This window comes from Oncorhynchus kisutch, linkage group LG4, assembly GCF_002021735.2.
Source record: "Oncorhynchus kisutch isolate 150728-3 linkage group LG4, Okis_V2, whole genome shotgun sequence".
In the NCBI taxonomy this organism is placed as follows: domain Eukaryota; kingdom Metazoa; phylum Chordata; class Actinopteri; order Salmoniformes; family Salmonidae; genus Oncorhynchus; species Oncorhynchus kisutch.
The window spans coordinates 30,733,825-30,747,943 of NC_034177.2; the positions used below are offsets into that span (position 1 = coordinate 30,733,825).

At 40.2% G+C, this 14,119-nt stretch overlaps 1 protein-coding gene across 1 annotated transcript; it reads right to left on the reverse strand.

The window, feature by feature from the left end:
* Positions 1-1,571: 1,571 nt before the first annotated feature.
* Positions 1,572-10,357, reverse strand: LOC109888845 (electron transfer flavoprotein subunit alpha, mitochondrial-like; the record flags this gene model as incomplete). Its single annotated transcript, XM_031821396.1, has 7 exons — positions 1,572-1,729; positions 6,001-6,083; positions 6,221-6,289; positions 6,386-6,487; positions 6,660-6,770; positions 10,096-10,178; positions 10,335-10,357. Coding segments are annotated over 7 exons (588 nt in total), but the record flags the coding sequence as incomplete, so codon positions are not given.
* Between the last annotated feature and the right edge of the window lie 3,762 nt (positions 10,358-14,119).

Genomic DNA, 14,119 nt, shown 5'->3' on the forward strand with positions numbered 1-14,119 from the left:
AAGGGAATTCATTGCAGAGTAAAAGCAATTCAAAGGCAAACATGGTAAAAGAACAGTCATTTACAGTCAGTTTCATCATTATACCAAGAGCTTTTGGTATATAAAAAAAAAGTTAATAAGTGAGGAGGCAGGTTTAGACTTCCCGAAGATGACCTTTGTGATGCTACGTTAAATACAAAAGATGCATTAATAGGGATAAAAAGATCACCTACGCAAGAACATAAGCAGAACATTATTTGTGGCATTTTCCTACCTACGTACATAAAAACAGACAGTTTGTAAACTGAGAGTGTTATTCTGTTGCCATTTAGGTACAATGATGATAACATTATTAGGGTCCCCAAAATAGTAGCTCCAGAAACCATTTAAGGCAGAGGTTGTAGGAGAGTTGTATCCGTGGTTACAGTCTTAGTACCCAGGTAAGAGTGGTGGGATGGCTGCTTAGCTGAACGCTGGATTACTTGTTCAATGCTGCAGTCATCTCAGGCACAGCCTAGTGAGAGAAAAACAGAGTTTAAGATGGTTACACCTCCCTAACCAGGCAAATCTAGCCAGGTTGACACAATGAACATGGTGTATGCTTGCGACATGGAAATGGAGGGTTGAGCTTTGCTATAACTGTCAGTGTTTAGTCTCATGGTTTTGAGGTGACATCAATTAATTGATAAACCAATTAAAATGTGAGAGTAACTGGGCATGAGGGGCATGAGCGGCATGAGCGAGGGTACCTGACAAACTATATCAGTAGCACCCGAGTAGAGTGTGTCCCGGGGATCAGTTTTCAATTGAAGGAAGAGGAGAAAGCCCATACATTTTAATCGGTTATCCGAGGAGTGATCACATGTAAGATGATAACCAGCAGGTCACAACTCTGCTGCCACGAGCTATTACCAGTCACTTTTACAGAGTTTACCCAGAACACCTGGGCCTCTCACACACCCCCACAGTAAATAAAAGATGAACAACAGGACACATACACAAGAAAAAATAAAAGCTCCTTCTCTTTCACCGAAAGCAAAGGCCCTCTTGTCCAAGAGTTTGTCATCCCTCTGGCACATTGGCCATATGTGCCAGCCAGACAGTAGAGGGCAGCTAAGCATGTAAAGTACTGACACTAGGGAAGAGAAAATAAAACCTGAGAACCACCCAGCCACTTAAGTTAACTATCGATTTCTTTTTATGGTTTGAAGGAGAGCCGTCGTTGCATCTTAACAGTGCAGCAGGCTCTGGCCACAATTCACCTGATTAATTCAGCACCTCAATAATTCAACAGATGCACATTTCCATTAGGAGGGATAATAATGTGTCTTGCAAAATGTATTGGGGAAACGTTGAATAGAATTTGACTGTCACTTTTGTCATGTCTTGGTTATTGAAATGCCTCTCTTGCTGATCAGGTATTCAGCGCTGTGCAGGAGGCTGGTGCAGTGTTGGGTTTGTTTCAGTCATGGCAAGGGTGTTCGTTAATCAGCATGCTATCTCACCTTAAAGAGATCAGCCACCAGACCCTAGTCAACCACCTGGAAGATGGGAGCCTCTGGGTCCTTGTTAATGGCAACAATAGTCTGCAGAATAAAACATAGTTCAAAATATCGCAACATGCTCTTTTTTCTTATACTTGTGTATACCTAACAGAAGATTCTGGAGGAAAAAAATCAAGCAAGAATGGTAACTTCATCCCAGACAGATGTTGAATAGCTCCAGAGATGCCAACAGAGATGTACAACTCCTGCAGAGACAACAAGGACAAACAAGCTTTATCAATATAATAACAGAAGAGCTTGGTGCACATAAACATCTATGTAGTGTCAGTTGTTTCAGACTGCTGAACACAGGTAAGACCATATTTACAGGAGGAAATGTATTTTCAATCTATCTCCAGAAAAAGTCATCAAGAGCTGACCATGATACCAGAGGCCCTCATTGGCATGGCACCCTAAGTCTGATGCAGCTGATTGCAGTGCAGTCCTGGGGTGAGTTCAGTTCGATTGAACATTTGCTCCGTTGTGTAACGGCTGGTACTGAACACGTTTCTCCAAAATATTCTTGAACAGACTGAGGTAAGTTTGGTCGGTGAGGCTTGAAGCAATGAGTGACGTATTTAAAAGGGCAGCGGTGCCTTTAACCCACAACACAACCAGTTTTTCAATTAGTCTTTCAGAACAACACCGTTTGTTTAATTGAACGTTGCATTGTTTTTTTCCGTACACAACGCAGCCCTGGGTTTCCATATTAGAGGATGGAGTGGTTCTAGTGCTGACCCTGTTATCTCAGAGAGAATGCTGGGGGTGGTGAAGCAGAGTGTATGACCCTCCACCTCTGGGAAAAACAGAGGCTTTCAGCGTAATGCACTGCCATATTAATATTTCAGTGCTATTTAATGTTATTGGAGTAGTCTCGGAGGAGCAGAGCATAAATTTATGAACACAAGTGTACTAACGACTAAAAGTGAGGACCAATATTTCACAATGAGAGGTACTGTCCAGCAAGAGCACGGTCCTACTGTAGCAGAGGGAAAACGACAGCTTTAGTTCTTAAATATCACTGTATGGAAATATCAGAGTACATGCATGTCTAGCCTATTTGGAGAGTCTCTTCAGAGTTCTTCTCTTTGAGCAGCTTTGCGGTTTTCAATAAGAAGACCAGGCAGGCACACCTACTGTTGTGTTGCTAGCTTTCCCTCGGGTGTCAAAACAACTCCCTACATGCAGCATGACTGCATCGCTAGCTAGTCATTCAAGTGTGGTGATGCTATTGTTAACCAATTTTTAATATAATTAATAAATATATATATATATATATATATATATATATACACACACACACACACACACACACACACACACACAGTGGGGCAAAAAAGTATTTAGTCAGCCACCAATTGTGCAAGTTCTCCCACTTAACAAGATGAGAGAGGCCTTTAATTTTCATCATAGGTACACTTCAACTATGACAGACAAAATGAGGGAAAAAAAAATAAAAATAAAAATAATAATAAATAAAATCAGGAAAATCACATTGTAGGATTTTTAATGAATTTATTTGCAAATTATGGTGGAAAATAAGTATTTGGTCACCTACAAACAAGCAAGATTTCTGGCTCTCACAGACCTGATAACAAGTTCAAACAGGTGCCATTAATACAGGTAACGAGTGGAGGACAGAGGAGCCTCTTAAAGAAGAGGCTCCTCTGTCCTCCACTCGTTACCTGTATTAATGGCACCTGTTTGAACTTGTTATCAGTATAAAAGACACCTGTCCACAACCTCAAACAGTCACACTCCAAACTCCACTATGGCCAAGACCAAAGAGCTGTCAAAGGACACCAGAAACAAAATTGTAGACCTGCACCAGGCTGGGAAGACTGAATCTGCAATAGGTAAGCAGCTTGGTTTGAAGAAATCAACTGTGGGAGCAATTATTAGGAAATGGAAGACATACAAGACCACTGATAATCTCCCTCGATCTGGGGCTCCACGCAAGATCTCACCCCGTGGGGTCAAAATGATCACAAGAACGGTGAGCAAAAATCCCAGAACCACACGGGGGGACCTAGTGAATGACCTGCAGAGAGCTGGGACCAAAGTAACAAAGCCTACCATCAGTAACACACTACGCAGCCAGAGACTCAAATCCTGCAGTGCCAGACGTGTCCCCCTGCTTAAGCCAGTACATGTCCAGGCCCGTCTGAAGTTTGCTAGAGAGCATTTGGATGATCGAGAAGAAGATTGGGAGAATATCATATGGTCAGATGAAACCAAAATAAAACTTGTCGTGTTTGGAGGACAAAGAATGCAGAGTTGCATCCAAAGAACACCATACCTACTGTGAAGCATGGGGGTCAAAACATCACTGCTCTAGCGGTGATCTGCATGGAGGAATGGGCCAAAATACCAGCAACAGTGTGTGAAAACCTTGTGAAGACATACAGAAAATGTTTGACCTCTGTCATTGCCAACAAAGGGTATATAACAAAGTATGGAGAAACTTGTTATTGACCAAATACTTATTTTCCACTTATTTTATTTTTCATTTTGTCTGTCATAGTTGAAGTGTACCTATGATGAAAATTACAGGCCTCTCATCTTTTTAAGTGGGAGAACTTGCACAATTGGTGGTTAACTAAATACTTTTTTGCCCCACTGTGTGTGTGTGTGTGTGTGTATATATATATATATTTTTTATCTACTCCAACATGACAACCTGGCTGCTCCGTTGCCAAGCTGTTCCCCGAATGTGGTACTCCCCTGAAACGTTGCTACGGCATGACACCCCACATCTTAGGTTACATAATTGCAAAAGCTTAACTGTGACATACATGCTGACAGAAAGAGTGAATGTCAACTAATTCCGTGCCGTGAGATTCTTTCAAAATGTAAACATTTCAGCAAAACTATACTGAACAAAAATAAACAAAATCAGAGTTACAGTTCATGAAAGGAAATCAGTCAATTTAAATACATTCATTAGGCCCTAATCTATGGATTTCACATGAATGGGCAGTGGCTGGTAGGGGCCCACCCACTGGGAAGCCAAGACCTGCCAATCAGAATGGGTTTTTCCCCACAAAGGGCTTTATTACAGACCGAAATAGTCCTCAATTTCATCAACTGTCCAGGTGGCTGGTCTCAGATGATCCTGCAGGTGAATCCGGATGTGGAGGTCCTGGGCTGGCATGTTTACACATGATCTGCAGTTGTGAGGCCAGTTGGACATACTGGCAAATCTTCTAAAACAATGTTGGAGGCAGCTTGGTTGACATTCCTGCAGTCAGAATGCCAATTGCACGATCCCTCATACCTTGAGACATCTATGGCATTGTGTGGTGTGACAAAATTGCACATTTTAGAGTGGCCTCTTGTCCCTGGCACAAGGTGCACCTGTGTAATGACCATGCTGTTTAATCAGCTTCTTGATATGCCAAACCTGTCAGGTGGATGGATTACCTTGGCAAACAATAAATGCTCACTAACAGGGATGTGAACAAATCTGTGCACAAAATGAAGACATTTTATTTCAGCTCATTAAAAGTGGGACCAACACTTTACATGTTGCGTTTATATTTTTGTTCAGTATAACTGGAGCAGTTCAATACTGGACATAACCACTATTTTAACCTTGCAAATAAATAAATAAATAAAATAAATAACACACTATTGTCAAAAGGGGTTCAATATAATAATGAATTAAACTGTTGTTTATGTCAAATATAAATTGCTTGTTACCTCACATAACAAAAAGGAACACAGCTTTGGGCTATGTCACTCATAGGGAATAAGGGGACATTTGTAAAATAAAAAAAGGTGTCAGACAGACCAGACCGTAACACTGATAAGACACGCATGGTTCTGTCCTAACAATGCCTGATGATAGCGATAACAAATTACCTTCTAATATTTATATGAATCCTTTAAGAGGTGTGTATGAAGACAATGAACAACTGACTGACAAATATGAACAGGATAAAAATAAAATTGTATTTAATACATTAAGCCTACATGACAATCTTGTCAAAACATTAGCAAAATACAATTTGGGAAGAATGACCTGATCTGGGGGTCTGAGCAGACACCCACTGCACTGTGCACTGCTCTTTAATGGATCAGCTAAATCATTTAGGAGCCTATATGTGCCATTAACTACATTTCATGGGATCTAATGTGTGGATAATCACAGCTAGGATATCCCAGTTGAACCGGATGATGGATCCCTTTGCCCTTTTAAAAAGGTTAAATTCCCATCTTTAGAAAACTGAATTCCAGGAATTGTCTAGCAGGTCTTTGTCAAGCTGGGGGCAACTTGCACAATAATTGATGGGTAAACTCCTCAGAAAACATATATTCACATTTTTCAGAAAAAAATTGTAAGTGTAGACCCACAAAAAGTTTACCGGTATCTTGAAAAATTGTGCAATATTATTACAGATGACACCATTGTGAGCACAACATTGCCTATCAAAGAACAGGATGAGTGTAAAATGATCCAGAGTTTGTCACTTACGGGGGCCACGATCTTGCCAGTCTGTCCAACCTGCATGTCATTGGGGACATATCCAGCATCCACAGCAGCTCTGGAAGCACCAACTGTGGGGGAAATCAATTCAAACCTAATGGACAAAAAAAATGCAATCCAATTTTTTCACAAATAATTGATCAGTTATTCAAATATAGAAAGTAACATTTGTTGTCATTGAAAGACTCATTCTAAATTAGCCACTTACCTGCAGCATTAATTTTGTCAGCAAGGTCATAGAGCAGCTTGAAGTTCTCTCCATTCTTCAGTCCCCTTCCTAAAAGGACGATGATTTATTTAAACGTTTACATGAACATGACAAATAAATTGATGTGTAAGGCAAATAGTATGATGAGCTGAAGGGGACTTCTACCTCCGGACACCACAACCTTAGCACTGGTCAGCTCTGGACAGTCACTCTTGGTCAAGGTTGCTTCCAGCCACTCAGACATCCCAGCGGAAGCAGACGCAGCAACTGAAATAAACAACTCATGGGGATCATATTAAATAAAACTAACTATACCCTGACAAAATAAGTTATCCAGTCAGGAAATTAAATAATTATTTTAGAATGATAAACAAGAACAATGGCTTTTGTATGTATGCTTTTCATGTGTGTATCAGTGCATGGTTAGTACTATAGCTACCTTCCTCTGATGTAGCACTGCCTCCATCCACCTCAGTGGGCTCAAAGGATGTCCCTCTGACAGTGAAAACCTTAACATTGTCATTACACTTGACAGTGCTGAGAGCATTTCCTGGGAATGAGACAAACAGTGATGTTTTGTTATCTAATTCTAAACCTCATGCAACTCTTCTGATGACAAATGGGAAATAAAAGTAGAGAATTAATTTCACAGAATCTAATTTGGGAAACATCTTCTGGGCTCAAGGTTCACCATGAGTTTTCAATATGACCTATTTGGACATGACAATTAAACAGCAACGGTTTAAGTGGACAATGTCATTTTGATTAATTCAAAGCCCATAAGTGCAATTGAGAAATTAGGCTTTTGGGATCTAGTCATTGCTGGTATTGCCAAAAGACTGAATTGGCGCTATATCTAAAAGCAAACCAGTTCCCTATGGTACAGTACATGAGTTACTTTTCAAATTCATAAGAGCAGTCCCAAAGGCAGTAACAAATTCAATTGACTTCCAAAGACAATATCAAACAAAATCCATTTTGAGTATCAAAAAATTTCTTAAGCACTCTAAAATGCATTGGTGAATTATAATGTGCTCAATAATTCTGAAGGATATCTTAGTAGTATACAGTGGCTTGCGAAAGTATTCACTCCCCTTGGCATTTTTCCTATTTTGTTGCCTTACAACTTGGAAATAAAATAGATTTTTTGGGGGGGTTGGATCATTTGATTTACATAACATGCCACTTTGAAGATGCAAAATATTTTTGGGGGTGAAACAAACAAGAAAAAAAAAACACAAAAAAACACAAAAAATTATCGTGCATAACTATTCTGACAGGTTTCCCAGTCCCTGCCGATGAGAAAAATTCCCACAGCATGCTGCCACCACCATGCTTCACTGTGGGGATGGTATTCTCGGGGTGATGAGAAGTGTTGGGTTTGCACCAGACATCGTGTTTTCTTTGAAGGCCAAAAAGCTACATTTTAGTCTCATCTGACCAGAGTACCTTCTTCCATATGTTTGGGGAGTCTCCCACAAGCCTTTTGGCAAACACCAAACGTGTTCGCTTATTCTTTCCTTAAGTAATGGCTTGTTTCTGGCCACTCTTCCGAAAAGCCCAGCTCTGTGGAGTGTACGGCTTAAAGTGGTCCTAAGTACAGATACTCCAATCTCGCTGTGGAGCTTTGCAGCTCCTTCATGGATATCTTTGGTCTCTTTGTAACCTCTCTAGTTAATGCCCACCTTGCCTGGTCTGTGAGTTTTGGTGGGCAGCCCTCTCTTGGCAGGTTTGTTGAGGTGCCAAATTCTTAATGGTGCTCCATGGAATGTTCAAAGTTTCAGATATTTTTTTTAGAACCCAACCCACAACTTATTTTTTTGTCTCTGACCTGTTTGGAGAGCTCCTTGGTTTTCATGGTGCCGCTTGCTTGGTGGTGCCCCTTGCTCAGTGGTGTTGCAGACTCTGGGGCCTTTCAGAACAGGTGTAAATATTCTGAGATCATGTGACACTTAAAAAGTCCACCTGTGTGCAATCTAATTATGTGACATCTGAAGGCAATTGGTTGCACTAGATCTTATTTAGGTGCTTCGTAGCAAAGGGGGTGAATACATATGCACACACCACTTTCCATTTGATATAATTTTTTGAAACAAGTTTTTTTTTTTCATGTCACTTCACCAATTTGGACTACTTTGTGTATATCCATTTCATGAAATCCAAATAAAAATACATTTAAATTACAGGTTTTAATGCAAAAAAATTGGAAAAACGCCAAGGGGGATGAATACTTTTGCAAGGCACTGTAGGTTGGTTTGGGGAAAAAACAATAGCTATATGCTTTAGTTCAAATGTATCTTCTCATAACACATTCACAAAAAGCTAGTTACTGGCATAGATGGTTCTGACACAGGTGTCAGGGGATTTGATCTCAATAATGTCTGAAATAGGAGCAACATCCAACTTGGCAGACACTCAGGGGGGGGGGGATTCTAGAAAAGACAGGTTGGTAAATAAGCAGGGATATAAGGCAATCTGTAACGATCAGCCAAAGATGCTCTACAAATAAGTTCCAGAAACCATGGCATGAATAAAAAAATACAGCACACTCATAACAGCTATATTTTTTTACACTAGGCTTATGAAACCAAATCCATCCTACGAAATAAATAAAATCATCCGCAGGCAGATCGCTTTCCTAAGAAGTGACAAATGACCTGAAGGTACGTACAGTTGAAGTCAGAAGTTTACATACACCTTAGCCAAATATATTTCAACTCAGTTATTCAAAATTCCTGACATTTAATCTTTGTAAAAAATTCCCTGTCTTAGGGCAGTTAGGATCACCACTATTTTAAGAATGTGAAAATGTCAGAATAATAGTAGAGAGAATGATTAACTTCAGTGTTTATTTCCTTCATCACATTCCCAGTGGCTCAGACGTTCACACACAATAAATTAGTATTTGGTAGCATTGCCTTTAAATTGTTTAACTCGGGTCAAACGTTTTGGGTAGCCTTCCATAAGCTTCCCACAATAAGTTGGGTGAACTTTGGCCCATTCCTCCTGACAGAGCTGGTGTAACTGAGTCACGTTTGTAGGCCTCCTTGCTCGCACATGCTTTTTCAGTTCTGCTCACCAATGTTGTATAAGATTGAGGTCAGGGCTTTGTGATGGCCACTCCAATACCTTGACCCCCCACAACATCATGCTGCCAACCCTGTGCTTCAAGGTTAGGATGGTGTTCTTCAGCTTCTTAGGATGGTTAGGATGGTGTTCTTCCCCCCCCCCCCAGTTTTCGCACCAAAGTACGTTCATCTCTAGGAGACAGAACGCGTCTCCTTCCTGAGCAGTATGACAGCTGCGTGGTCCCATGGTGTTTATACTTGTATACTATTGTTTGTACAGATGAACGTGGTACCTTCAGGCATTTGGAAATTGCTCCCAAGGATGAACCCAAGGATGAACCAGACTTGTGGAGGTCTAGAATGTATTTTCTGAGGTCTTGGCTGATTTCTTTTGATTTTCCCATGATGTCAAGCAAAGAGGCACTGAGTTTGAAGGTAGGCCTTGAAATCCACAGGTACACCTCCAATTTACTTAAATGATGTCAACTAGCCTATCAGAAGCTTCTAAAGCCATGACATCATTTTCTGGAATTTTCCAAGCTGTTTAAAGGCACAGTCAACTCAGTGTATGTAAACTTCTGACCCACTATTGTAAATAGTGAATTGTAAGTTAAATAATCTGTCTGTAAACAATTGTTGAAAAAAATGACTTGTGTCATGCACAAAGTAGATTTCCAAACCGACTTGCCAAAATTATAGTTTGTTAAGAAATTTGTGGAGTGGTTGAAAAACAAGTTTTAATGACTCCAACCTAAGTGTATGTAAACTTCCGACTTCAACTGTATATAAAGGGTCTTATAACCTTACTTTCCCAAATGCAGAAGCTCCAGCACAAATATGGGTGAAGTTGACCTGCTTCTGGGTTGCCAGTATAAGTGGAGTCAATTCCTCTGTGGAAAGACATGCAAGTTGCTGTTAACACCACACGAAAATAGATGTTTTATTACTCAGATTTTTAAATAAGATGCTGAAGTAAAACTTCCAACTCATTTACAGCTTCAGGGAATCTATTGCCTGTATGTGCTTCACACTCTGGATATACATACCTGTCAGAGAGCCTTTGTAAGCATCATTTTGAGCAATCAGAACTGTCTTCACACCTAGGACTTTGCTGACTTCCTGCGCAACCCGAAGAGATGATAAATATACAGCAAATCAATCCCTTGAAGAAAACCACTAAGCGTCTAGGTCTGGATATCGGGTAAATCCATTTGACTTCAAGCGCTTTTTGACAACCTCCATTTTCATTTAAACAAAACTTTCTATACATGATTGCTCATGGAAGAAAGAGTAGAGTTTGATATTTAAAAGTTTACAAAACAAGGTTGTCAAACTGCTTTATAATTTCTTGAAAACAAACCTCAAGAAATTATACATCAAACGTCAAATTCACGTTGTAGTTTAGACCCTACTTTACATCTGAAGTTTGTGTTGTGCCCGCCATCGGTTGAGACATTCTTGAATACAGGGTGTGTCATTTCAATCATAGAAATGTAATTCATAGAACGGACATCCCTTCAGACCACTGCAATTTAGCTGGTACACCATTGACATTTTTATTGAAATGTTAATTTTGAATTACTCCCATAAAGATGGCCGATGGTCCAAACACTGTCGAATGTCAGCATAAATGGTCATGTCTATTCTATTATTTATATAATTGCAATAGGTTTCCGATGGAGGATTGACAGTATACTATAAAATCAACAGATATTCCCATTCAAGTCAACATTCTTTGATGTGTGGACCTTTAACAGTCTAAATTTATCTAAAAGAAACATGAAACCTACCCTGTATTTAAGCGCATGTTGGGTCTCGACCTATGGCGGGCACAACACAAACTCAAATATAAAACTTACTGTATGTGAATGACAAATCTGAGTTGTGTTTTTTAGCTAATTGACATTTAATGGGTAAACCCTGTATGTAAGCTTTTAAAAATATATAAAATCTCAACCGTTTATCTTTTCCCATAAATATTTGCCCATTGTAGAAGTGCTCAGAAAGTTACTTTTTGTACCTGAATGCCAAAACATTCATTATGCAAAATAGGTCAACCTTGAGCACTTTTTATGTAAGTGGACACATGTTTAGATTTTTTTGTTACATTTCATTTTCAATAAATGTCAAATCTCATTTACATACGTATGTGTACACCCCTTCAAATTAGTTGATTCGGCTATTTTCAGCCACACCCGTTTTCCGACAGGTGTATAAAAATAGAGCATACAGCCATGCAACCTCCATAAACAAACATTGGCAGTAGAACGGCCTTACCGAAGAGCTCAGTGACTCAACGTAGCACTGTCATAGGATGCCACCTTTCCAACAAGTCAGTTAGTCAAATTTCTGTCCTGCTAGAACTGCCCCAGTCAACTGTCAGTGCTGTTATTGTAAAGTGGAAACGTCTAGGAGCAACAGCTCAGCTGCATAGTGGTAAGCCAAACAAGCTCACAGAATGGGACAGGGGAGTCCTGAAGCACATAAAAATCATCTCTTCTCAGTTGCAACCCTCCTACAGAGTTCCAAACTGCCTCTGGAAGCAATGTCTGCACAAGAAATGTTCATTGGGAGATTCATGAAATGGTTTTCCATGGCCGAGCAGCCTCACACAATCCTAAGATCACCATGCGCGATGCCAAGCATTGGCTGGAGTGGTGTAAAGCTCGCCGCCATTGGACTCTGGAGCAGTGGAAAAGCATTCTCTGGAGTGATGAGTCACACTTCACCATCTGGTAGTCCGACAGACAAATCTGTGTTTGGTGGATGCCAGAAGTACTCCAATTACCTGAATGCATAGCGCCAACTGTAAAGTTTGGTGGAGGAGGAATAATGGTCTGGGGCTGTTTTTCATTGTTCGGGCTAGGCCCCCTAGTTCCAGTTAAGGGAAATCTTAACGCTACAGCATATAATAACATTCTAGACGATTCTGTGCTTCCAACTTTGTGGCAACACTTTGGGGAAGGCCCTTTCCTGTTTCAGCATGACAATGCACCTGTGCACAAAGCGAGGTCCATACAGAAATGCTTTTTTGAGATCGGTGGGAAAGAACTTGACTGGCCTGCACAGAGCCCTGACCTCAACTCCATTAAACACCTTTGGGTAAAATTGGAACTCCTATTCGCCCAACATCTGTCTGACCTCACTAATGCTATGGTGACTGAATGGAAGCAAGTCCCCGTAGCAATGTTACAAAATCTAGTGGAAAGCTCTCACAGAAGAGTGGAGACAGCAAAGGGAGGGACCAACTCCATATTAATGACCATGATTTTGAAATTAGATGTCCGAATAGCAGCTGACCACATACTTTTGGTCATGTAGTGCAAGTATTCACACCCGAGGAATAGATCTTCAAGCCGATTTAAGTCAAAACTGTAACTAGGCCTCTCAGGAAAATTCAATGTCGTCTTGGTAAGCAACTCCAGTGTATATTTGGCATTGTGTTTTAGGTTATTTTCCTGCTGAAAGGTGGATTTGTCTCCCAGTGTCTGTTGGGAAGCACACTGAACCATGTTTTCCTCTAGGATTTTACCTGTGCTTAGCTCTATTCCATTTATTTTTAGCGTAAAAAAACTCCCTAGTCCTTGCCGATGACAAGCATACCCATAACATGATGCAGCCACCACCATGTTTGAAAATATGAAGAGTGGTACTCAGCAGAGGTCGACCAATTATGATTTTTCAACGCCGATACCGATTATTGGAGGGCCAAAAAAAAACCCTGATGCCGATTAATCGGCCGATTTTAAAAATATATATATTTGTAATCATGACAATTACAACACTACTGAATGAACACTTATTTTAACTTAATATAATATATCAATCAAATCAATTTAGCCTCAAATAAAATTAAACATGTTCAATTTGGTTTAAATAATGCAAAAACAAAGTGTTGGAGAAGAACGTAAAAGTGCAATATGTGCCATGTAAAAAAGCAAACGTTTAAGTTCCTTTCTCAGAACATATGAAAGCTGGTGGTTCCTTTAAAAAGGAGTCTTCAATATTCCCAGGTAAGGAGTTTTAGGTTGTAGTTATTATAGGAATATCTCTCTCCATACAATTTGTATTTTATATACCTTTGACTATTGGATGTTCTTATAGGCACTTTACTATTGCCAGTGTAACAGTGTAGCTTCCGTCCCTCTCCTCACCCCTACCTGGGCTCGAACCAGGAACACATCGACAACAGCCACCATCAAAGCAGCGTTACCCATCGCTCCACAAAAGTCACGGCCCTTGCAGAGCAAGGGGAAAAACCACTCCAAGTCTCAGAGCGAGTGATGTTTGAAACGCTATTAGCGTGCACCCCGCTAACTAGCTAGCCATTTCACATCGGTTACATCAGCCTAATCTCAGGAGTTGATAGGCTTGAAGTCATAAACAGCACAATGCTTGAAGCACAGCGACGAGCTGCTGGCAAAATGCACGAAAGTGCTGTTTGAATGAATGCTCAGTCAGACTGCTCTATCAAATCATAGACTTAATTATAACATATCAACACAGAAATAGGAGCCTTAGGTCATTAACATGGTAGAATCCGGAAACTATCATCTCGAAAACAAGATGTTTATTCTTTCAGTGAAATACGGAACAGATCCGTATTTTATCTAACGGGTGGCATCCATAAGTCTAAATATTCCTGTTACATTGCACAACCTTCAATGTTATGTCATAAGTATGTCAAATTCTGGCAAACCAGGCAGTCCAAACTGTTGCATATACCCTGACTCTGCGTGCAATGAACTCAAAAGAAGTGACAAAATATCACCTGGTTAATACTGCCTGCTAACCTGGATTTCTTATAGCAAAATATGCAGGTTTAAAAATA